We start from the raw sequence: 25032 nt of genomic DNA, 5'->3' as shown, positions 1-25032 counted from the left end.
TCCTCAACACCTGGAATTCTGATGGGATTCATCCAAACTGTCTCCTCGCAGCTAAATCCAATTAGCCCAATGAACTCTTACAGTCAGCTCTAATCCTCTCCATGCAAACACATCCAATCAGCCAAATACACAGTGCTGCAGCACTGGCTCTACAAGCCATACTAACTCTTGTGAACAGTAGAGCAGCCACTGATTTTCATGAAAAGTATCCCCAACATAGACAAGGAAATTCCTGCTAAGGAAAAGCATCAGAGGACTTCCAAGGGAGGGAGGGAGGGAAGGAATAAAGGAGGAAAGGAGGAAAGGAAGAAAATAATAAGAGTAGCAGCAAGATTAGCAACATTTCTCAGAGGGGTTTTACGATCTGTGCATGTAGTGAACCCAGTTGTACCCTCATTAGAACTTTATCAAAAATTTATTAAATACTTTCAGGGTGAAACAAACGTGAACATTAGCATATCAATGCCCAAAATGTGACACACTTCAGATGCAAATGTATTAACTATAACACTAAAGTCTAATGCGCCAAAGAACATTTTCAAAGCATTGTAGAGACATTAACTAATGAATCCCTGAGACACCCCTGGAGGCATTAAAGTTTTACATATTGCAAAAGTGTAAAATGTTTTGGAAAGTGCTGGATCACGTGGAACACCACAAAAATATCACATGCCATATTCTCAACAGCTCAGAATCTGCAGACTTTGCATGTGACAGTTTAAATCATTTCAGAAAAAGCTAGAAATGGGTCATATCCAGACCATACATTAAAAACACATATATAGCACTGAAATTTGTGGGGAGTGCCAGGAGTTGTAGCTTGAGGAGGGAGAAAATACAGTTCCCATGATTCTTTGGGAGAAGTCATGTGCTTTAAATGTGGGTTGAATGTGCTTCAAATGTATGGTGTGGATTTGACCATAGATCCTTGTGTAGTTGTACATTCCTAGTCTGTAGGAAAGAGAGAAATTTCTGGTGGTCAAGGGAGAGGTGGCTTTGATTAGAAAGGCTGCAGGACTAGATGAGCTGGTTTTGCAAGACTTTTAAAAATCTGCAAAATCAGCACTGTGCAGGATAGAGCAAAAGCTGGGTTCCTAGCACGACCCACCATTGCTGACATTTACAATATTCTGGGGTCCCTAGCCCTTCATTTTATTTTTTCCACTGAACGAAGGAGCACAAGGATTGGGTATTTTAATTCCCCTAGTAGTATGCTTGAACTCACTTTTCTCAGCTTTGGAAAGGAGAAAGTTAAGCAGCAGAGTGGGTGATTTACCATCCTGCCCTGTCTTGCACACCGAAAATGAGATACATATGCTTTAACTTGGCTGACAGATAAACAGGGTACCTGCAGTTGAACCTTGATAGACCATGTCAATCATCCCCTGACCCATCCGATGCAGTCAATCTATGATGCTACCTCATTAGAGAAACTTGTCAGACATAACTGAGAAGCTGGGCTACTACTCTCTGCTTAGGGTTGAGAGAGTCTGCTATCTGGTCCTGGATGGGCTACCATTTATCAACATAGCAGCCAGAAGTAATATATTAAGGACCCTATGGGTTGTTGACATGACAAACAGAGGAGCTGTGGATGGGAAAGAAAGCAGGAATAGCTTCAGGAACAGCTCAGTTTGCATTTTGGTGTTGCTACTTTGGGGGCAACTACTAGTGGTAACTTACTGTTTTTGGTGGGCTTGGGGAAGTATATTCCTGGGACCCCAAAATAGATGCTGAGGTCCAAGGGAAGAGACTTAATCACCAGGCTGATGTCTGTGACAGCAGCAAAATATAAATTTAAGTTTCTCCAGATTTCTAATAGTTCCTGCTACTGCTGCAAGAGGCCATGGTGGCATCAAGGAGATATATTTCAATTTGTAAATGCTGTAACATTCAAGTGGAGATATTTCTTTACGAGGCCAATGTAAACAGGCTATAAGTAGTCATATTCCATTAATAAAGTTGTATATCCCCATTGGTATCTACAGTATGTCTCCATTCTTTCCCCCTACACCAGGGGTAGGCAACCTAAGGCCCATGGGCCAGATGCGGACCAATCGCCTTCTCAATCCGGCCCATAGACAGTCCAGGAATCAGCGTGTTTTTACATGAGTAGAATGTGTCCTTTTATTTAAAATACATCTCTGGGTTATTTGTGGGGCATAGACATTTTTTCATTTCCCCCCTCAAAATATAGTCCGGCCCACGGCTGAAAATGTTGCTGACCCCTGCCCTATACTGTACACCTCTTTATTTAGCATGTGTATTGGTACAAACATATGTATGCATGCAAAAATCCTGAATCATTATGTCATTACACAAACACACACACACACACACAGAGAGAGAGAGAGAGAGAGAGAAGAAAACAACAATAAAAACATAAAAAAGATGGGCTTATAAACCACATCTGTGGAAATTGAAAGGAAAAACACCATTTTGAAACACATTGAATAGTCTTTCTTTGCAAACAGTAAATGTAAGCATACCTTATTTTTGTAATTTTGGTCCTGTAGTATTAATAGTGTTCCATGTGCCCCAGAGACACAGTTTGATGTTATATAAAAAAAAAACCACACACAATTTAACAGAGCATTGTATATCTTAGAGAATTTAGCCCCCACTACTGGCAGACGTAGTGCTACAAAGCAGGCTTAACAGAACGGCTACAAAAGACAGGAGCTTTTTCTCTGTTAAACACAGTGAAAGGAGCATGATTGGCTTCAAATCAGCAGCATTTTCAAATGTTACATTTTTCAGCACAAACTGGTACTTCGGAAGATTGTATTTCATGGCATAGTTAGAATATTTCACATAGTGAAAAAAGAATATATAGTTAGCAATTATCCAACAGTATCTTTCTTCTTTCCACAAGTGTGAATCTGATTGACTTCCTTTGTTATGTGTAATAATGTTTTTAAGAAGCTTAGAAGTAGGGGAAAACATCAAAGGAGGTATATTGCTGTGAGGGTCACATAGCAACTTTCCTTCAAAAAATGGTATATACATTGGCACAAAGAAATGGCACAGTAGCCGGCAAGGATAAATTAATAGCTGCAGTGCTCATTATTCATTTGAAGTTTCTGCTTATGTTGTAAGGTGCTAATACCATACTCTTAACAAGGCCAGTGTAATCTCTTTCTAATTCAACAAAGAAGAAATGAGAAGTAGGTTGCAGGAACAGAGATAACAGTCCAGTGCTCACTTACTGCCCATTCAGTCTTCCCAGGTGTGTCTTCCCAGAGCCGATCTTGGCACCAATGTGGTCTGTGTGGATCAGGCATCCCCAAACTCGGCCCTCCAGCTGTTTGGGACTACAGTTCCCATCATCCCTGACCACTGGTCCTGTTAGCTAGGGATGGTGGGAGTTGTAGTCCCAAAACAGCTGGAGGGCCGAGTTTGGGGATGCCTGGTGTAGATCAAAACACTTAATGCAATTTCTACAACAAATCTCCCTTTAATCTTGGTTCTCAGCTTCAAGTACCCATCTGCTAAATTGGAACATGAACAGTTTACCTTCACAAAGTTGTGGCCCTCCCAATATTGTTGGATGCCAACTCCCATCAGTGCCATCCAGCAAAACCAATGATTAAGAATAATGGTGCTGTAGTCCAGCAACATCCAAGTGCCTGCAGCTTCCCCAATCCCTATCACAGAATTGTAGAGTTGGAAGGAACCTGAAGGATCTTCTAATCCAACACCCTGCAATGCTAAAGCATCCATGACAGATGGCCAACCAACCGCTGCTTAAAAACCTCCCATGAAGGAGAGTCCACCACCTTCCAAGGGGGCTTGTTCCACTGTTGAATAGCTCTTACCATCAGAAAGTTATTCCTGATGCTTAGTCAGAATCTCCTTTCTTGTAACTCAAAGCTTTTGGTTTGAGTCCTACCGTCCAGAGCAGGAGAAAACAAGCTTGCTCTATCTTCCTTGTGAAAGCCCTTCATATATTTGAAGATGGCTATCATATCTCCTCTCAGTCTTCTCTTTTCCAGGCTAAACATACCCAGCTCCTTCAACCATTCCTCATCAGGCTTGGTTTCCAGACCCTTGATCATCTTGGTTGCCCTCCTATGTACATGTTCCAGCTTGCCAACATCCTTCTTAAATTGTGGTGCCTGGAACTGGACACAGTATTCCAGGTGTGGTCTGATCAAGGCAGAACAGAGTAGTACTATTACTTCCCTTGATTTGGACACTGTACTTCTGTTGATGCAGCCTAGAACAGCATTAGCTTTTTTTGCTGCTGCATCACACTGTTGACTCATGTTAAGTTTGTGGTCCACTAAGACCGCTAGATCCTTTTCACATGTACAACTAGTTCCTCTATCTTAAAGGAATATCAAATGGATGCATAAATCAGCATGTTTCCCCATTCTCTTATATGAGGGGAATACTTAGCATCCAGAGTAGGATTGCTCCTGTGTATAGACATTTTTTTCTCTTCATAAGAATGGAGACAGAAGCCACAACCGTGCCTTAGTGCTATATACACACGACAACTGCTTAAGAAACACAGCTACAACAGACACATGGAAGTGTAGTTAATGTTAATGTCACAGTACCATGACTTTAAAAGTTGTTTAGGGGGTGGGGAGGAGAAATAAATAAACATCTCCAGAAATGGCACTTAAAAGCTGTTGTGTTAGAGCTTTAAATAGACTGAAAAACTAGATGAAGTTTTACTGCATCTTTAACCATGACTTCACAATTGGCATTTTAAAAATACTTAAGAGCTGTAAAATCAGTTCACACTAAAAGAGAGTAATGAAAGCATGGGATTAATGATCTTTTAAAAGAAATGATCCATTCATTTGATCTGTCTTTTGCTTTCTGCTTTAAAATTAGGACAAACTAATCCAGTGCTGATATATAAGGAACGGGAAGGGGAATGCAAGGAAAGAGAAAGAGGCCTAATGAACATTTTTGGGATATCTACGTATTTTCTTTATTTAGGAATATGGTACAACGACTTACGCTTCTTAACCTCTCTGGCTGAAAGTAGCTTTAAGACCTAAACAAAAACCCATATTGTTTTCAATAGTAAAAATACCGCTATCCCAACAAACACTTCTAGCATCTATAAATTTCCAGCAGTTATAGCTCATAAAATCACACACAGACACTAGCCTTATTGAGAGAGATAAGCATTATATTGCTTTCTGAGGGCTATTAAAACAAGGTGCATTTGTACCTTGATATTGCGGTTTGCTTGTCAAGCCTTGAGTAACTGACAAAAAGCCCCTGCTCTGTTCTATTTTGTTGTCATTGTTTATTTTTATCCCACTTTTAAGACTAAAGTTTGTCTCCCAAAATAGCTCATATAAATTAATTTAAAAACAAACAGACTTGAGACACAGACTTCAATCTCTGGTTTACACTACTTGAAAGTAGTGTCAACTGCTGCGAAGCCAGTAGTAGGTTTCAGACTCCCCATCCTTATGAGTGCCATTCAGTACCATATTAAGCTTTCAGTTCACCATCAACAGTGGTCACAGTGCATTGCAAGACTCAGTCATCAACATTACAAAGACATCAATGGCTAGATCCTAGCTTCCAAGAAATGAGTGCAGCCACCCAGAGTAGCAGATAAGAAACATTCATATCCACGACAGCTTTCTGATTCCAAAGCATTAGGCTAGACCCAGAAATACTCACAGACAATGTCTTAAGAGAGTAATAAAAGTCCTCACCAAAACCTGGTAAAGCCAGGTGCAGAATTTAATAGAATGGATAATGGAGCTATATTCAAGTGATCTTTACCTTTTATTTTCTACATTAATAATTTATATTAAAAAGCTAAATTGTCTGGGACAGGAGTGACTAAGCAATTTTATGTGACTCTCAGCAACCTTACCAATTTTAATCAAGGCATAATACACATTCTACCTCCTGTTTCAGTAACGTTCCATTTTGATGGGCCTTGCTAGTATATAGGGTAACTGAACCACATGCCAGATGATGACAGCGGGCTCACTAAAGTGAAAATCTAGGGAGTTGTCTCTGCACCAGTTTCCCTCTGATTGTTCATTAACACCAGGCAGTGAGTTGTGTGTGTGCACAAACCATTCAAAACAGTGGCCTTTGTCCAAGCAGACATGAGCAGGAACCTGACTGGCTCACTCAATTAATTCAGCTGCTTGCTGTCCCTTCCACAACTGAAGTTGTGAGCAGAAAGGGTGGGCAATGACTGGACAGCTCATTGTGCACACATGCAATACTGGTACAGTTCAGCTATCAGTGATGATGGCTATACTCTACTACCAGTGTCAGAGGCAGTAAGCCTCTGAATATCAGTTGCTGGAAAGCAAAAGCAAGAAGAGTGTTGTTGTACTCAGGTCCTGCTTGCAGACTTTCCATTGGCATCTGGTTGGCCACTGTGAGAATAGGATGCTGGACAATATGGGTCTTTGGTCTGAACCAGTAGGGCTCTTCTCACGTTTATATGTTCTTAAGTAAAACACTTGTTTCATTGATGTTGATATTAAGTTAAGGCAGATATTCAACTTTCCCACTGAATTCAATGGGTTTTTAAAAGGTTAAACCGTGGCTGGATTGTTTCTACTGTATACTATATTAAACCAATCCATCATCAGTCTCCAGGTCTGGAACCGACTGTGGCTTGAGTCTAATTTCTGGCCATTTTAACTGCCTATCACAGCATCCTTTAAGAATTACTTCTGCTAAGTGAAAGTAAGCTCTGTGTTTTGTAAGGCTTTTGTTTCAGAATCCAGCTGTGAAAAACTTTCTTAACAAATGATTTATAAATGATATTTTAAAAGTGTTATACTCATACGTGAGAATTATGCTGGAATAGTGTTCTCTCAGGAGCCATAAACAGATCAGAGTTCACTTTCTGCTACGAAAACAGAAATATGAACCTCATAGGGATATTTAATCGCAATATGCTGTCTTGGAATTAAAAATCCATTTTGTCTCAAGTCTCACTGGAAAAACCAACATTGGCTTGTTCCTAAAAGTCAATTTAAACTTTTAGCACACAAACAAAAGAACATTGAAGCAGATGTTGTTCAGCTTTCAATTAAGCACCATCATATTCCTAAGAGAAACAAATGAATACTTTTGCATTGTAACTGGAAGTCCATTGATTTAATTCATAATTATCAGTAAGCAGCAAGCGCTTAATTTTATCCTGAGTCTTGTTTACAGAGTCATTAATTTAGGACTTCTACTAATATTACTCTTAATACACATTTGGGGCATGATCCAGTGAAAGCAAAGTACTTTTAATCCTGTTGATGTCAGTGAGACCCATTCAAGTATGTTTAGCTCTGTTTAGCTCTGTCTCTGAAATCAGTCCTCTCAAAAGAGCTGTGACTGGTTCACGTTCAAAGTCACAACGTCAAACAGAAATAGTTGCTATCGTTTAGATTTTAAATTGTGTTTTTGAAGGAAACTCCATCAAGGTTTCAGAAACTTCAGATGAAACAGGCTGGGCAAACAGGAGCTGACAAGTTCAGGAACTCCAGAAATGTGTGCGAGTTAGTTTGCCCAAAGTTTCAAAATCCTATAGATCAGCTGCATTGGTAATGGCTATGAAATACGGTGGTCATATGTTCTATTTGACAGAGGGCACACCTCAATTGAAGGGGCAGTGTTCTATTTAAAGGATAATATAATTAAAAGACAGTCCTGTCCATGTCTGTCTTACATATAAAGAACCACAAGTCTTGGTGTCATATGCGTGACCACCCTACCGTGAAAACATAGATGTATGGCTACTGCAAGGAAAGGTGGCTTATACATAACCAGAAAAGGAGCACAAAAGAAGTCTACTTAATAGTTTCTTTGCAGCATGTCATGCTGGATTGTAAGAGAGCTGTCAATTGTAAGAACTGGTTGAACTAGCTGGGACTGCTAGAGATAACCTTAATGGTCATGTTGGAGGAGCTGAGTACCTTTTTCCTTTTTGAAAACTACAAAATCTATTCAAACATTAGAATTTGTTGTTGGAATACAACTCCCATCATTCACCAGCCATGGACTATGCTGGCTTGGTTCTGATGGAAGTTGGGGTCCTATACCATTTGGAGGGCACCAGGTTGGCATTTGCAGATCATCAAAATCAACACCAGAAAGGAGGAGCAGGGATTGTTTGCCATATTCTATAACAGAACTCTAAAATGTTATTGGAGTTTCCTCTGTACAGATGCACAGCATTTGCACGTTTGATTGCACAGGGTGAAACTAGTTGTGTAAGGGTCATTGGTGTGATTATTATTTTGTTAACTGCTGGGGTGAGGACTAGAATCATGGTGTGTGGATTATTTAACACTTTGCCCCAAGTGACGGCTCTACTTTGTCTCCTTTCTTACAAAGGCTACTGGTTTTTTGTTTTATTTTTCACAGAATTGCAAGGGCTAATGCAGTTAATGATGTTCAAGAATATCAGTTACAGGTAAGCAAATGGTTTTCACTTCCATTGTCATAATTACACGCAGGTCTGGCTTACAGAACACAATGGAAATCATTAGTGAGGCAAGCGTTTGCATAACGAGTCCACCATTTCCATTATTTCCTATGTAAATATTTCTAATCCAGGATTTTTCCAATTTCTCGCTCCAATCTTTCAGAGATTTCTTCCTGAAATGGCTGCCCAATCAGCAAAAGAAAGGAAAAGAGGAGAACTGATTTGTCTGCTGTCTTAGTTGCCCCTCCCTGCATAGTTTCTGCCCCCAAATGGCTGCCTCTGATCAGCAAAGCAGAAACAAGCAAGGGAATAAGGAAGTGGGCAAACTCCCAATGTCTGGATATCTGTTGATTGTGAGGTATGGGCATAATTCTTTATGCGCAGATAAGTAAATTTTTGCATAGCGAGCAGGCAGATAGCTGAACCTACGTGCATCGCAATAATGGTCTGCCACTTCTCTCTCTTTCTCTCTCACACATTCAGTGAGCCTCTTATGCCATCGCCTCTTAAAAATGTTAGCCATTTGAACAATCCTGAAATGTGTTGCCTATTTTTTCTTGATAAGCATCATTCTCTTCTTTTTATATGCATGAACTTGTTGTTTTTTTATAAAAAAACACACACAACAAAAACAAAACAGGCATATTAAGAGGAAATTAAAATAAGGATTCAGGCTGTAGATATTAATATTTCTTATTGGAGTAGGTGTCAGTTCTTGATATCAGGTATCACATTTAACTGCAGCTACATTTATTTGGCTGTCTTTTCTATTCCCCTCGCTGCAATTATTGTGATTTAGACTTGGGGATTCTTATTTGATACCAGATTTAGTTAGTTATCTTCTTACTGACCCACATTTTTCCAAAGTGCCTCTTGGTTGGCTGCCTAGAGAAATATCACAGCTGATTACTTCTGTGCTCGTTTTTAGTCATTAAAGTGCTGTATTTCCACTGGGAGATTGCAAGTGATAGCTCAATATTTCACTAGTAAAGTCTTAGTTGTTGTTTTTTCCACATGAGGCTAAAATATCCCATAACTGTATCACCCAGAGAACGGAACAATGCTATTATATAATGTTCTCCTTTGTAAAGAATGAATCAAACCCCAAGGGAACTTCCTCCAAGGGAAGCAGTTTTCTCTGATGGAGGAGTGTTCCTTATCACAGGGGAAGGGAACATTTGGGGCCCAAGTACAGTATTGGTTGTACTGTAATTACAGCAATACGGTTCATATGGGAACCCAATCAAATCTAAGGAGATGAGATGTTAATTTAAAGTGGGCATGATACTATATCTATTCTTATTGGTACTGTTATCTGGTTAGATAAATCCTAATTAATTGTATGGGTTAACAGATAGAATACACCTCCATAAAACTGTGCATAAGAAAAAAAAGTTCTAAATAAAGTGTACTTTGGGTTATATTCAACACAAGCAGTGTTTTCTGCTCATGCAGTGGGGCTTCCTCTTTCTCTCCTCCCTCCCTACATGCCCAGCCATCTGCTCTGGAGAATCCGCCAAACCTCTGGAGCAGATTTTGCGGGAGGGGTTATTGCAGGAAGCTAGAGAGAAAGGGAAACTCGTGTCACTTGTGCATAAGTCCGTGGCATGAACATAACTGCAGTGCTGGGCACCACCTTTTGTTTTATTTCTTCAGCATCGTTTCAAAGGCAGCCCTACCCATTTGAGAAAAAGAATGGGAATACCTTCTCCTTTATGGTGCTTTTATAAATATTTGCATTAGAAATACAAATCTACTGACCGACTGATTTCAGAGGTCATTTTTTTTAGTCAATCAAATTACTTCTGTTTTTTATTTTACCTATTAATCCGCCTGATTAATTAGAAATTGCACCCCTGCTTCACATAAGCCAAGAACCCCCCAAAATTGCCATGGTTCTGCAGGGATATGACAGCTCTTTTCATAATTTTCTTATCATTTTTATTTATTTCCCAAATTTTCTGAGACAGGGACTCCACACAGCTTACACAAATTGAAGCAACATCTCTTAAGTGTGTGCGTGCCTTCTTCCCAGATCCACTGCATCCTCTGCACATACATGCACATTTGCTACCTAGCTACATTAGCTTGGCATTTGATACAAAAAGGAAGAAACAGCCCAGAGAAAGGATATATTATGTACTTTATCTGCTAATTAAAAGATAGGCATGTGAAGTTGATCTACTCATGAATGAAGGCTTTTAAATTCCCCCTAGAAGTAGCACCCCCCTAAAATCTCCTTCCAGGTTGAGACCATTTGGAATGGTGCCCTGTCAGATATTAAACCATATCATTAGATGAAGTTTTGTTTTGTTTTGTTTTGTCTGTCCTCAATGTGAAAGAAATATGGGGTGAAGTAAGAAGTTGATTTTACCCCATAGTTCTCTTATTTTTAGTGAGGTGTTCAGGTGAAGTCTTAACCACTGCCTGCACATCTGTCACTGCCTTATGCTACAAATATAGTCTAAACATACAGTAGCATCCATTTTTGTTATGGACTGAAGACAGGAACTCAAAACCTGTGTATCATCAACTTCATTGAACCATATAGTCCACACATTCACATATTAGCGTGATACACCCATATGTGCTTTGAAGTGTGATTTTCAAAAGATGCAAAGAAGAAATGAAAGGCAATGCCCTCTTTTGCGTGTGACACAAAGTCATACCATAGTTTAGCACAAATGAGCAAATGCCAAAGCTTCTGGAGAGGAGATCACAGTTGTTTTGCTCCTCAACAGCTGCTTTGTTGCTGTGCTACTGTGCTGAGGGAAGCCATTATTTGGCTTAGCTATGTTGTCTGAACCCAGGCCCATGATTTAGTGCTCATTGAGTTGTAAACCACAGGACAAATGTTAGTTGCAGCTCATGGTTTGCCTGCCGAAAGTTAAACAAAGAGTCCCGGTTTGAACATCATCCAAAGTCAAACCATGGCCTTGATCAGCACTGCAGCTGAACAAGCAGGGAAGAGTAAAGCAGCAGAGATCATTTCTCTGAGTGCCTACACATGTGTTCATTCATGTTAATCATAGTCAGGATGGCTGATGGAATACTTAGAACATTGCAATACAACAAAGTTGTCAAATATATGTTCTTCCCTGTCCTGTAAGCTAATCAACTGAATGCAAACTCTCTACCCTTTACCGATGCAGAGAAAAACATGAAACTTTAATAATGATGCCCTCTAAAATTTTAAAAGGTGATGAAAACACTGCTGTATATTTTAAAACAACCTTTTGTTTTTGGAGGTGACAGCCATTCAGCCATCAAAACACTTGCAACTACATAATGAGAACACCCGAGAGTTCCTGTTGAAATGCATTAAAATGGTTTATATTTTGTCCACTAAGTTTGATATCTCTACTGAAACCAACTGGGAAACACTTCAGAGGATGAAGGCCTCATTTGACCATGTCTGAGTTACAGAGCATATAAAATTAAACATTATTATTTACTTGATTCACGTGTGCAGCAACTGCACAACAGCATGAAACTGAAAAGCTTTATCTCTCACAGATGTGAAGGATCACTCCTGACAAGTACAGCAGCTACATACACAGTTGTACAAAATAAATTATACATCATTGAATGAAGTATGAAAACTAAACAGGGAATAATTTGGGATGAACTTAGCTTTAGACTTTTAGTTTAAGATTAAACATGGGGAGCTTCACTCTGAATGCTAAGTAACTGCTTTATATTCTTCATAAAATGTGGTAACCAAAACACATTATTCAAAGTAAAATGGGGTGCCAAATAAAGCAGTAACATTCTATTCTAATACCCTTTTAACAATACTGTTGATACTGCAACCAGAACTGGCAGTTTTGCAACTTTTCATCTGAGAATTTTTGGTGCTCAGAGATACCAAAAGAGGGAGGAGGGGTTAACCAATGTAAATTGCTCTTTGTTTGATTAGGGAACATTTTGGGTACCTGAAACAAAATGCTTTAGGATAGGAATTTATATGGGGGAAATGCTGCAACACTGTTTTTCTGATTTGAAACATTATTCATAGCTGCTTAAGGAGGGAGAGGGAGAGGGAGAGAGGGAGGGAGGGAGACAGGAGATCCATCACAGATCTCCAACCGCTTATCGTGCATCTAGTTTGGCCCTCAGTCTATAGTCAACTTTGCTACACTCTTCTTTTAGTTTCCTTTACTCCTTAGGCCAGGCATGGCCAAATGTGGCCCTCCAGTTGTTCTGGGACTACTATTCCCATTATCCCTGACCACTGGTTCTGTTAGCTAGGGATGATGGGAGTTGTAGTCCCAAAACAGCTGGAGGGCCAGGTTTGGCCATGCCTGCCTTAGGTGATCAAAAACCTCAGGTGCTTTTCCATTTTAGTTTGAGTCAAACCAACAGCTTCCTCTCAAATAAGTTAGACTGCAAACTGTTTAGCTTCCTGAATAGCCCTTGCCACCAAACCCAAGTCAACCAATCAGTGTCAGAGGCTTAAACACCATGAAGACAATATAGTATATAGACTTAAGCTTTGTATTTCACAAATTTGGATGAAAATTCCAGTAGATCAACATGATGAGAAGGCTGACTTTATTTAATAAATCTAACACCTGATCACTAAAAAAAAAATATCAACCACATTTCTGTGACATAAAGACTAATGAGAACTATGGATATAATATGTGTGAGCATATTCTGATTCACTGACCAAAACAGACAGCTAAGCAATATGCTGCTATGGACACTGCATCTTGTGTTGCCCCAGAAGAATTTGTTCCTTCATGCTGCATTAAAATTAGATCCATCAAATTAAAAATAAATTTAATGATGACATAAGTATGGATGACTTACACGCAGGCAACACATAATTCTTCAATGAATTAGCTGTACTGCTTAAGGAAGCAGAATATATAACACTGGGAGTAGGGTGAGATGAGAAGGATATTTGGTGCAATGTTTATTCTGATAAAGAAATACTGAAGTATAGTTTGTTTTTGCTAAATGAAGAAGAGTAGGAAAGGGATGTAGTAAGAACAGGAAACTCTCCACTCTGATCCCTGCTGACGAAGGCTAAATAAACCATACAGAAAAGGCAAAGCAGTCCCAATTTCCCCTCTGTTCTGTATTCTATACTGCTTCATACTGCAGGTTGGACAGTCATTTTTTTTTTTAATTCTCCTCCTCTATGATCAAAGTTCCATGCAAGTAGTAAACTAGCACATCAGGGGAAAGAGGTTTAGGGTTACTCTTTAGAATATATTTTAATATCCACCATATATATATATATATATATATATATATATATGATGCTGCTACCAACTTTAATAAACGGAATAACATAGCATTAGTAACACAAAATTTGCAATTAAGGTGGTGATCCTAATCATGTTGACTCATAGTAAGTCTTACTGAATTCAATGGGCCTCCACCCAGGTAAGTGTGGCTATGATCAGCTTACGCTATTGTTGCATCCTAAACAATTACTGCTTAAAAGTATATTGTGACTCGAAATTAATGGCCTGGGGATGACAGATTAGCTGGCACATGCCTTGGAGGAAAGGGTGAGAAGCCAGGCATCACTAATTTAAATGTATTTTCTTTTATTGTCAGAAATAAGTGATGCTTTAAAAGCTATTGTCAAATAAAGACCCACAAAACAAGAAGGAAACAAATGTTGATTAGCTGTACTGCAGTATCTTTTTTACTTGTGTGAACAAGTAATTTTATTATTGTTAATTATTTTAACCTATACAAATTGAGGAATCATTAAGTCTACAATCCTAATCCCATTTACCTAGGAACAAACCCCACTGAATTCAACAGGATTTAGTTCTGAGTAGATAAGGTTAGGGTTATGCTGTAAATCATATCAGTTTACAATAATCCCCCAGTGTATAAACATGCAGTTAAATACCTCCAAGTGGTGATAATATCTGCCCTCTAGATGAGAGCCTATGGGAAACCAATTTGCAACAAATACACATACAGATAAGAAAATCTTGAAGTAAAAATATGTTATATTTGAGTCCTACCTTGATATATTGCTTGGTTGTGGAAACTTCCGGATCCTCGGACTCTATCCATATTTTAGTTAAATTTTGTTCTGCCTCAGTTAACCAGTGATTAAAGTTTTTCATATCATGATGGAAATTCCTCCATTTCTCCACGGATCTGTCAAATCTTCTGTAGAAGGAAATAAAAACCACGACACTATAATTTAGGACATTATATGATTAAAAGTAGTAGGTCAAACATTTAAAATGCATTTAAAATATTAATGCAGGATATGACTGTGATGCCTTTATAGCAGTGGCTTCCCACCTTTCTCCCCATGGACCACTCGGAAATTGCACAACAGAAAAACATGCAGTACTCTGGCTATGCCAGAAATAGCCCTATTGTGAGCAGAAGAGGTTCTCTGCTCACAGAAAGATGCCCTTGTATCCAAGTCTGTGGGTAAATTGCATAGCTAGTTAATTCTATGTTTCTAAAATCTATTTGCGTGGCAGAATGGGAAAATAAAATATCATGTTGAACACACAAACAAACAACTTATCTGGCTAAATTTAAATTCACTGTTTAAATTTACTTTCCCCAACAATGTGCAAAAGCTAATACATATAATTTATACATATAACTGTGAAGTTCTAATATATTGCCTACACCACTGAAGTGTGATGGCAGGAACAGTAGTGCTTTCTCATAAGACTGCAGGAAACCAAAGTCTCTCGCAAACATTTCCCGCAGAAGATAAGAAAACATCCAGAACCGCTGTGAGGCAGCAAGTTAAAAAACAGAATATTTAAAGTAAGGAGTATTACAATTTTAAAAGTAAATATACCCTCTTATTGCATAAGAATGATTTCATAATTTATAAAATCCTCCAAGCTTGTGTTAGACACAAATTCATTTTGGGGTGAACTCCAACACAGTGCAAGAGGGCTTCTGCTCATGCAACAAGACTTCTCTTTCCTTTCTTCCTGCCGCAGCCTCATGTGTACCCCAAAGATCTGCTCCAAGGGTTGGGGGATTCTCCAGAGCAGATTTTGGTGTTCATGGGGAGGGGAGCTGGAGACAGGAAGAAACAATCTGGAATTCCCATCACAGAAGCAGATTTCCATTTTGCAAGTGGACGGACATCACTGGATGTCTCCCACTGACTGGCATATTTTACGTATTATTGGTATCAAGACATGGTCTGAAGCCAGATATAGGGAGTAACCTTGCCGAAAGTAAGTATATCTAGATCTAGCCCAGAGGTTAGGAGCTGGAGCTGAGAGCAGCCCAGGTCATCTTTGATGCTGGAGGAAACCACCTGGAAACCCTGTGTGTATTGCCTTGAGTTTGTTTGTGGAAGAAAGGTTGGATATACATGTATTGAATAAGAATATATAATTATTAATGAACCTGAAGCAAGTTAACTCTCTTGATTAAAAAAAACAGAGTTCAACAAACTCTACTAAAAAAAATTAAACAGAGTAATCATACATATTACCATTACTGTTTTGTATCTCCTGTAGTTCTGATACTTGAGTCTGATGCTTTTTGAGAACAATTACAGTGGAATAGGATTCTGTTGGTCAGACTCTACATCACCAATTAGAGTAAAAAGAACTAGAATGGTCTGAAGTGCCTTTCTGAGGTGAAAAACGATGCTATTATCAATACCACTAAGTTCCTGAAGAGACAGGTACTCAACAACACAAAACCAGCAGTCTTTTCTTTTTCATGAAACAAGCCATTCCAAGGCAAAAGAGACCATCTATTGAGAGATCATTTTTAACAAAATCCCACTATGTTATTGATCAGAAGTCATAGGAAGATTTCTTTCAACTAACTACAGAATTGTGTCTTATTACATAATCAGATTTCATTATAATTTTTAAATATACAGCTCATTCCTTTCTAACAAATGATGTGCATTTTCCCAAAGGTAATGCTATCTTGAACTTTTGCTTTGTGTTTCACATTTAAATCCAGATGAAGCATGTTTTTAGCATGCAAATTAAATTTAGTTTCAAAACCGCCCTGAGACCTCCAGGTATAGGGCGGTATATAAATTCAATTAATCATCATCATCATCATCATCATCAATTCCGCCATTTCTAAAATTTCATCTTGAATCAAGATCATAAGCCTCTATCCTTGAAAATTATATTACATTGTAATATACTACAAGACTATTTCTGGCCAGAAGTGGTTACAAGTGACAAACCAGCCTTAGCTGGAAAAGGCACTACATGCCACAAAGGACACCTGGGTTTCTAGTGGCAGTGCTAGATCTAGGAATACCCCCAGCTATGAACCTGCTGTCTTAAGATAGCAATTTCATTCAGGATGGGTGGTATACAAGAAACATCTAGCTATAGTACTTTCGTCTTGTCAGCATTCAAGTTTTTTATTGTCCCTCATACCACCCTATGCAAGTGATTGGCTGTGAGCTTGTGTACTTCAAAGTACCTTGTCTACGTTGTCAGGCCACAACACTGTAAACCACTTATGAGATTTCTTTGTGTATTCAACTGTACATAGATAAAATAAACAATGATACTGAACCCATACAACTGGACTAGACAGTGTAGTGCTCAGATTATGCACAGTCCACCTTAGTTCGGTACAAAGTATAGATGCAATGCAGCAGAAAATGCAACTTTTGCTTTAAATGAAAGCAACCTCAAAAATACACAGAAAGAATACATGGTTCTTGTAACTACTTATTGCAGAGGCATACAGTAGATCAAAAACCATTTCCAAGTAAATCATGTAAAGATAGAAACTCAAAATATATTGTTACGAGTTTCGGGGTGTTGAGATGTGTGCCAGTCCCCTCTAAAACCCAGATCCAGCAAGTTGGGTGAGGTCCCCTCCCTCAACGTATAAAGTCAGATTTTAGAGTAGAGAGTTAAAAGGAGCAGAGACCTAGAAGTAAAGCAGCAAACTAGAGAGAAGTGAGGTATGAGAACAATGTTTGATTTCTGTTTGGATTCAAGGCAGCGGCTATGGGAGAAGTAAGACCCATTTGGAGTGTTGATGCTCTGAATCCCACCATTGCAGGCTCAGGTTATACATATGTGTAAATAAACCATATATCATAAAGACACCATAGTCTTCACTATGCCTCATTCCCAAAGGAAAAACAGACTCTGGGTAAGCACGTTGAACCCCTGGAATCCTGCACCACTCAGAGATTGGGGTGGCACGCAACAATATATTTTAAATCTATGCCAATAATTTCCTATAATGGTTCTGTATAGTTTTAAATTTGAAAACTATAAAAATGTCACTTAGTAGTCTAAAAATGTTGAAATCACAAATTACTCAGATTCTTTTATCTACTTAGCATTCAGAATTAGACTAATAAGTATTCAAAATGAGGTCTTTTTAAAGGGAGCAGGTTAAGTGCAAAAAGAGTATGTTTGATTATCAAAATACATTTAAAATTCATGACTTTTATTATAGAACTTGTAGCTGACAAAAATATAGCCTTTTTCACATTCTACAAAATATTGTGTACATTACATTTCTATACTTCCTCTAAACAGTGTCCTGAAGGATTATGCTAATATTAACCTAAAAATTATGCAGTGTTGTCAACTTGATTCAGCACAATTAGCACCTTGTAAGAAATATACAAAACTTCAAAGTAATATTAAAAAATTCTATTTATGTGCATTGAAATGTAATATTTAAGGTCATTCTAACAGATAATCTATGGAAACTTGTTTTTACAGGGTTATCTTGCCAAATTAATCTTTTGTTGCAAAAAAAAATTGTTAACCTGTTTCAATTAATCTGATTTTTCTTCTTCTTTCCACAATCTGTTTGTATTTAATTTAAACATAATCTCTATAGTTGGACTAGAGAGACACAACAAAGTTAGAATTCACTGCGGCTAGGCATTGGTTTAATATTTATTCCCAAAGTGATCATCAGGAGATAAGAAGAGTTTGATATAGGCTGGTTGAACTGTATTTTAATATATTTGGAGGTTTTTTGCATTTAAAAGTTTTATTATTATATTATTTTTATGCTTGAAATTTTGTTCACCACTTCAAGTAGACTTGACTCAGAATGGCACTTCACATTTAGAGATAGAGAGATACTTATAAAGCAGGAATATGCAGCATAAGCAACATTATGTAGTATTATCAACAAACCAGACCGCTGGGAAACTAAATCAAACCAGTTATAGCCTGGAACATGGTGTGTATAGTGCAGCTGACTGCTGAATAATACACAGCTGTGGGGATCCTGAGGAAACTCCATCTCCCTTGGTGGCTGCCCATAAAAAACAGGGTTATGATGTAAGGTACCCTCTAAACTGAGATTTAGTGTTGAGCTCTCTGAGTGAGAAACAAGGTGTTTGTGTGTGTGGGTGAGAGACAGGAGACTGAGAGGAGAGGAGTATCAGAAGGAGAAGGAATTGATATCTGTCTGCATTTCTTAGTAATTTTATAATGCAATGCTTGCATATGCGACTCTGTAGTTTTGTAACATATGCTAAAATTGTTAGTTGCTCTAGTTTCCTGCATACCACTTAAACATATTTGTATATATTAAATAGTTCAGAAGTAGCCTATATAAATAAATAATGAATACACGAAAGTCACCACAACTACATTTGTCTTACTGGAACAATCATTTAACCTGCAGCAATTTTCTTTCTTACGTTGTGCTGGTCTTTCCTTGATGTATTCTTTTTAATAAGCATGCTCATTCTTGCCTATGTAAATCAATGGAACGGACTATTCAAAGTTTCTCTTAAGAATTAGATCATTCACTTCTCAGAGCATTATTTCCCACTGGAACCCTCAGCCACCTGCTAACCCATGGCCAGGGGCTGTTTGCAGAATTGAGCAACCCTGGGTCCTATCTTCAACATAGGTCACCTACATTTACTCTGTCTCTGATTCTATGGGACGAAATGCTTACAGCCTTACAACACCCCAAGTTCTGTTTGTTTGAGTATTATCAACCATTTAGTTCCATAGACTAAGAAACATTAGTTGATTTTATATAAAATCATGTATGGCACAATTCAAGAGCCGCTGGCCCTGCAGATGTTGTTGGACTACAATTACCCAAGGGAAGCAACTCCATCTGGAAGACCTGTAATTAAGGCAGAGAGGATGGTGATAAAAGGTAGAGTGCAAGACTTCAGAACAGAATCAGGTAACAGGGTTAAAAAAAGTGGTTTAGCTAGTGGGGAAAGCATGAGCTTTCTTGCTGTCAGACAATGTTCAGTATGCAGGCTTCCATCCTACAACATAGGTCATACATTGACAAACTTGATAAAAGCATAGTGCTAATTCTTGCGTTAGAGGAAATATAGGGTGATGGTTCCATTTATGCCCACCTGATAGCAGAAAAAAATCTGTCTTGCACAATTGGACTTCTCCCCTTGTAGCCCCCCATGTGCCTCAAAATGTGGCCTTGAGGGGCCCCAAAGCATCTGGAATAGATGGCGGGGGCAGCAGATAAGAAATAAAAAGGAAGTGGAGGTCCACTTACAAGGCACTGCAAGTCACCCAGAGATATAACATGTAAGATAAGGACATGTCTGTGCTTTTTGATACATCCAACCTGTGGACGTGTGCACTCCGGAGCTTATTGTGTGTCTGCAGCTGTTAGTATTCTAATTTAATTTGTGTGGTCCACATGATGTTATTCTCAAACAATACCAACCTCATTCCTCCCCTGAGTACTCTTGGATTTACCCGATATGGGGATAATTAGGCTCCAAACTACTCCACTCAGGCTCACAAATGATTTGTGTTGGTGTTTTGATGTGTGTGTGGGGGTCAATCACCACTTTCTGCTACTCCCCTTTCCACCCGCCACTACTTCCTCAATGTTTTTGTTCCTTTTCCAGCCATGCTTGTAACTATTTCTGGTATGCTTCTGAACAGAATGTAGCCTTGTATACAGTTTATTGTTTTTGATCCCTCAGCTTTGAAGAAAACCAGAAATCTGTATATGTAAACCACGTTAACAATTATGTACTGAGAATGTAAAATTGCCTGCCAGTGTGTTTTGCACACTTCATGGGCAGGGCATTTTTTAATTTTAAAAGATGATGTGCATGCAACTATCTGTACACATGCATTGTCAGTACTTAATTGGCACAACAGAATCAACTAATTTTAGAAGGTGGGGGTAAACACAAAAGGAAACACATAGGGAAAGACCAAAGTTGTTTCTCATATACAAATTCAAATACATGTGGGTGTTGAATACTCTAATTCAAACGTCAGAAAGTGGATTAACACCTAAATAAAGCTCAAATGATAAGCTGTTTACTCCGTTTTCATTGTTACATCCAAGTCATAGTTGGAGTGATCAGGTCTGAATTAATTTGTAAACTAAACATAGTTCATATTTTTGCTTTCAATAACCTCAATAGCAACACACCAGATTTCAAATTTCCCAGCAAGCTTTCTTCCCATTTCAGAACAATGATAAAGAGATGTGCTTGAAAGCATTTAGTCTGAATGCTAGAATTAAAAGCATCCGTTATCATTTCCCTAGAGAAAATGAAGCGAACACAACTAATTAAATACATTATATGGAAGAATGCAACACAGCACAACTCCCTAGTCCTAAACAGGCATAAATGTCATTGGCAATAAACTTTTAAATTTCTCAACTTGTCAAAAATTAATTATTAAAAATCCTATAATAAAGCAAGTTCCAAATCATATACTTTACATGAAAATCACATAGACCTAGTTTATGATGGGCTTAATTAATATTTCTAGGACATAGAGGACAAAAGGTTCATAACTCATGCTGAATTCTGATGATGTGTGTTATACAGTACTAATATTCAGAAGTCACAAATGCACAAAGCCAATATATACCATTGTGATAGTAATGTGGTGACAAATGATTGTTATTGTCATATCCCTTGACTATCAAATGTGCATTTCCACAAAATTTACTCCCTTGGGATATGAACATTCCAAGCATTAGTACGTAGTCAACATTACAGGAAACATTACAGGAAATATTAATTTATAACCACTTCCTTATCCATTGCTTTCATTTTGCTACAAAACAAAATCTGTGAAGAATTAACTTTTGTTTCACTGAAAGAAATTTAAGATTTTGAGAGTACCAACTCCTGTGAGAGGTGTATATAGAGCAAAATGGCTCCAAGAACTCAGTTCTTGCCCTTTTTCATGTGAGCAAGAGGTGGTATACATCACACATTTTGCTCAGTTAGACAGACAGTAATGCACATTCATGATATTATTTTTTAATTTTTTTTATTTAAAGATTTTCCTCTTTTATAAAAGCACATGCATTGCCTCTTTCTTCAGGTTGTGTTTTCGACACATCAGTTACATTTGTCATGAGACATTGGTGGTATGTGCAGTATAGGGTTGGGAAGAAAAGAGGGGGGGGGGTGGTAAAGCTTATGTTCTTTTACTTAGTGTATGCGTGGAGGTTTTGTGTCAGCTCGGGTAGGTACTCTTTCTATTCACTTGTTATGTTTCCTTGGTGGTGAGAGAGGTTGAGGTGGTCTAGGGTGTGACTGATTGTCTTTGGTTGGCTGCGGTGGGATTTGTTTGTGTGGGAGCATTGTTGGGTTAAGTTAGCCATATCGAATCATATGCTGTTGGTTGGTTTGTGTTGTTGTCTTGTTGGTCTGCGTATGTGATAAAGGGGAGCTATACTGGACTGAAGGCGTTCTCTTCTACTTCTCCCTGTGTTAGTTTCAGTCTATTGGTTAGCTTTTCTAGTAAGGTTGTTTCCCATACCATGTTTATTCCTATCAGGTCCCTCCAGTGTCTGACTATGATGTCTGGCTGCTGGGAGTAGATGGGTTGTGAGCTTTTTATTGTGTGAGTGGGCATTGTTATCTTGGAAGATGTTCAGTAGAGCCAGTTCTGGGGTGACTTCTAGTACCTGTTTAGTTATTTTGCTTATTTCTTGTATGACTGTTGTCCAGAAGAGTTGGGTTTGGGGGCATTCCCACCACATGTGGGGGTATATGACTGTGGAAGATTCCTGGGCTTATCGGCACCAGTTTCCATGGTGTTAGGTACCATCTGTGAGTGAGTTTGTTTATTGTGGATACCATTCCCTTGCCATGTCCTGCTGTTGTTAGGAGAAGGTTTTCAAAGGTGGTCAAGGGCCTAGTGGCTGTTGATGTTACTACTGGATTGTTTAAGAGGGCGTGTAGTTGGTGGTGTGTTAGCCAGGGTATTTGGGTGTTCCCTAGTTTGCTTTATTTCTTGTGTCGATATGGGTTTGTTATTTTTGTAGAAGTCTGCTAGATGATATAGGCCTTTGGCTTGCCAGGTTTTTATCTGGATATTTTGTGCTGCATGGTGGAATAGTGTGTGGTGAGCCAGGGGGCATTCATGATATTATAAAAAGTACGTAGTTGATTAAAGTATGAATCACCTGAAATTCATCCTACTCTATCTAGCTGACATGAACTCCGATAATTTGTGACACAAATATTGGGTCAGTGGAAATGGCATCATTTACATTAGATTTGGTAATATAAACATGTGATATTATCACTTTAACATACACATTATATAGAAGTATCTAGTTCTCAATCACACCACTCCCCATGGAGGCTTATTTTCAGTTCTGTTCCTTTTTTGTTATCAGTCTAGTTTGATTGTTAAATGGTTGCCAGAGATGTGATCATGATTAGGGACAGCACTCAATTGATTCTATTGAAGTATATATAACAGAGCACTAATTAGAGCATTCATCCGACTGCTTTAATGCCTGTATGCTAAAAACAAGGGCCTTGAAAAGGGAGTTTCTTGATTAGATCCTTAGATTATGTCTTAGTAGTTGCTAATGTATCAATAATTCACATATGTTTTTTCAGCTATCCTGAGCACACGTTTCAGTTGAATTGAATTGTATTCCTAATATTTGCATTATTAGATGAAGGCAAACTGGATCATGCTAAATATATGGTAACATTATCCACCTACACATGAGTAACATCAACATTAGACAAAAAGCTGATGCATCATTAAGTTTTTATCTATTTCCCCACTATGAATCTGAGAACTGTTCCAAATGCACTTAGCAGTACAACCAATTTTGATTACCAGTGACATATGCATATTTAAGATTATGTGCAACATAGATATCCATCCGAGTCCACAAGTAATTTACTACATACAATCTTGTAGTTCTAAAATAAGTGCTGTTAAGTTAATGTCAGTAGTTTGCACTAGCAATAACAGAGCTATGTAAAATTTACCAAACCAAGTCAAGTTTTTTGTTGTACAGCAACTTCAAAGTTATGTGTCTGCTCCTTCCTGAACTGGAAAATTTTCAGTGAGTATATCAAGCACTATGCTTTCTAGCTTCTCCAAAGATAAAAAAGAGCCAGAGAAGCCCTTGGACCTTCTCTGTAGAATTACCGTATTTTTTGCACCATAACACTCACTTTTTTCCTCCTAGAAAGTAAGGGGAAATGTCTGTGCATGTTATGGAGGAAATGCCTACAGGTGGCATGCCTACGGATTTTCCTCCTCTAAAAACTATGTGCGTGTTATGGTCGGGTGCGTGTTATAGAGCGAAAAATGCGGTATAAAGCATGCTTTATACCTTTAAAAAATCTTTAAAAGTGTATGGATCTTTTAGGATTTTGCCTAATAAATGCAAACAGACATTCGACAGAATGTACAGAGTGGACTTGCTGGTTTATTTGTGTGGAAGTACTAATTGTTAGCAATACTGATCATTACTTTGTTTCTGCTTTAGTTGTTCCAGAAATGAGGTTTTACTGAGAAAACGTCACAAATCAGCAATGGAACAGTGGGCTGGTGAAGAATTTTCAGAGGCGGGGTTGTGGAGCGAGTGGCTGTGCAAGGTGACCTCAGCTTCAAAGGAGGTAGAGAAAATAGAGAGATTGTTGTTTGAAAAACAGTCAAAGAGAATAAAGAGCCAAAGAGGGAGCGAAATTTACCTACCATTCCTTTAAGCTATGTTGAAAAATCATAGATCCAGTGGTGCATTAACGGACACCCAGCTGGAAGCTCAGAAAACAGTACTCACAAATGAGGGGGGGGGGTAAGGAGATGCTCAGGAATATGGAGCAAGCCTCCATAAAGGCTGGCAGGAAAAAGAGAATTGAATGGCAGCCAAGCACAAAATCATGAGAAAGGAAAGACAGACTCGGGAAAATTCTGGTAGGCCAAGGCAGTTATAGACTTGGCTGACTTGTTGAGCAGCAGAGTGGTCCTAGATAGAAGGTCAGTTTTGAGGTGGCTGTGTACAATGTACTTTCTTAGAAAAGTCCCTTACAAGCTCAGGGTTCCCTATGGCCAATCAATGTGGTAGTAATAGTGTGGTTTTTATTAGATTAAATAGGAGGAATGTTTGGCATTAACAATCACGGTGCCACCCACATTAGCTGACTAGTAGATGAGGCTCCTCTTTTGTCCATGCAAATTTAGCCATGGCAACAGAACTTTGCTTTCCAGCAACAGTCATGTGTGAAGTAGCCCTTAGAATTCTTACACCCATAACGTTCTTAACAGTGCAATACTGTACAGCAGAGCTTTCCAAGCTGTGTGTCGGCCGCAGTGTGTACGTGTGTCGCACAAATGCTTCCCACACTCCTCCCAGGGCTGGAAAGGAGTTAGTTTAAC

At 38.6% G+C, this 25032-nt stretch overlaps 1 protein-coding gene across 10 annotated transcripts in view; it reads right to left on the bottom strand.

Annotated features, from left to right (window-relative positions):
- DMD (dystrophin) overlaps window positions 1-25032 on the bottom strand; it is a 1019805-nt gene that overhangs the window by 443149 nt on the left and 551624 nt on the right. For all 10 annotated transcript variants that reach the window (XM_081003446.1, XM_081003453.1, XM_081003448.1 and 7 more), the window contains one exon: window positions 14428-14578. In XM_081003446.1, coding sequence (XP_080859572.1) covers window positions 14428-14578 — 151 coding nt within the window. The remainder of the gene's footprint in view (window positions 1-14427; window positions 14579-25032) is intronic.

The sequence above is a fragment of the Podarcis pityusensis genome, assembly GCF_964106645.2.
Source record: "Podarcis pityusensis genome assembly, chromosome: 4".
NCBI lineage: Eukaryota > Metazoa > Chordata > Lepidosauria > Squamata > Lacertidae > Podarcis > Podarcis pityusensis.
This window is presented reverse-complemented; position numbering and strand designations above follow the sequence as displayed.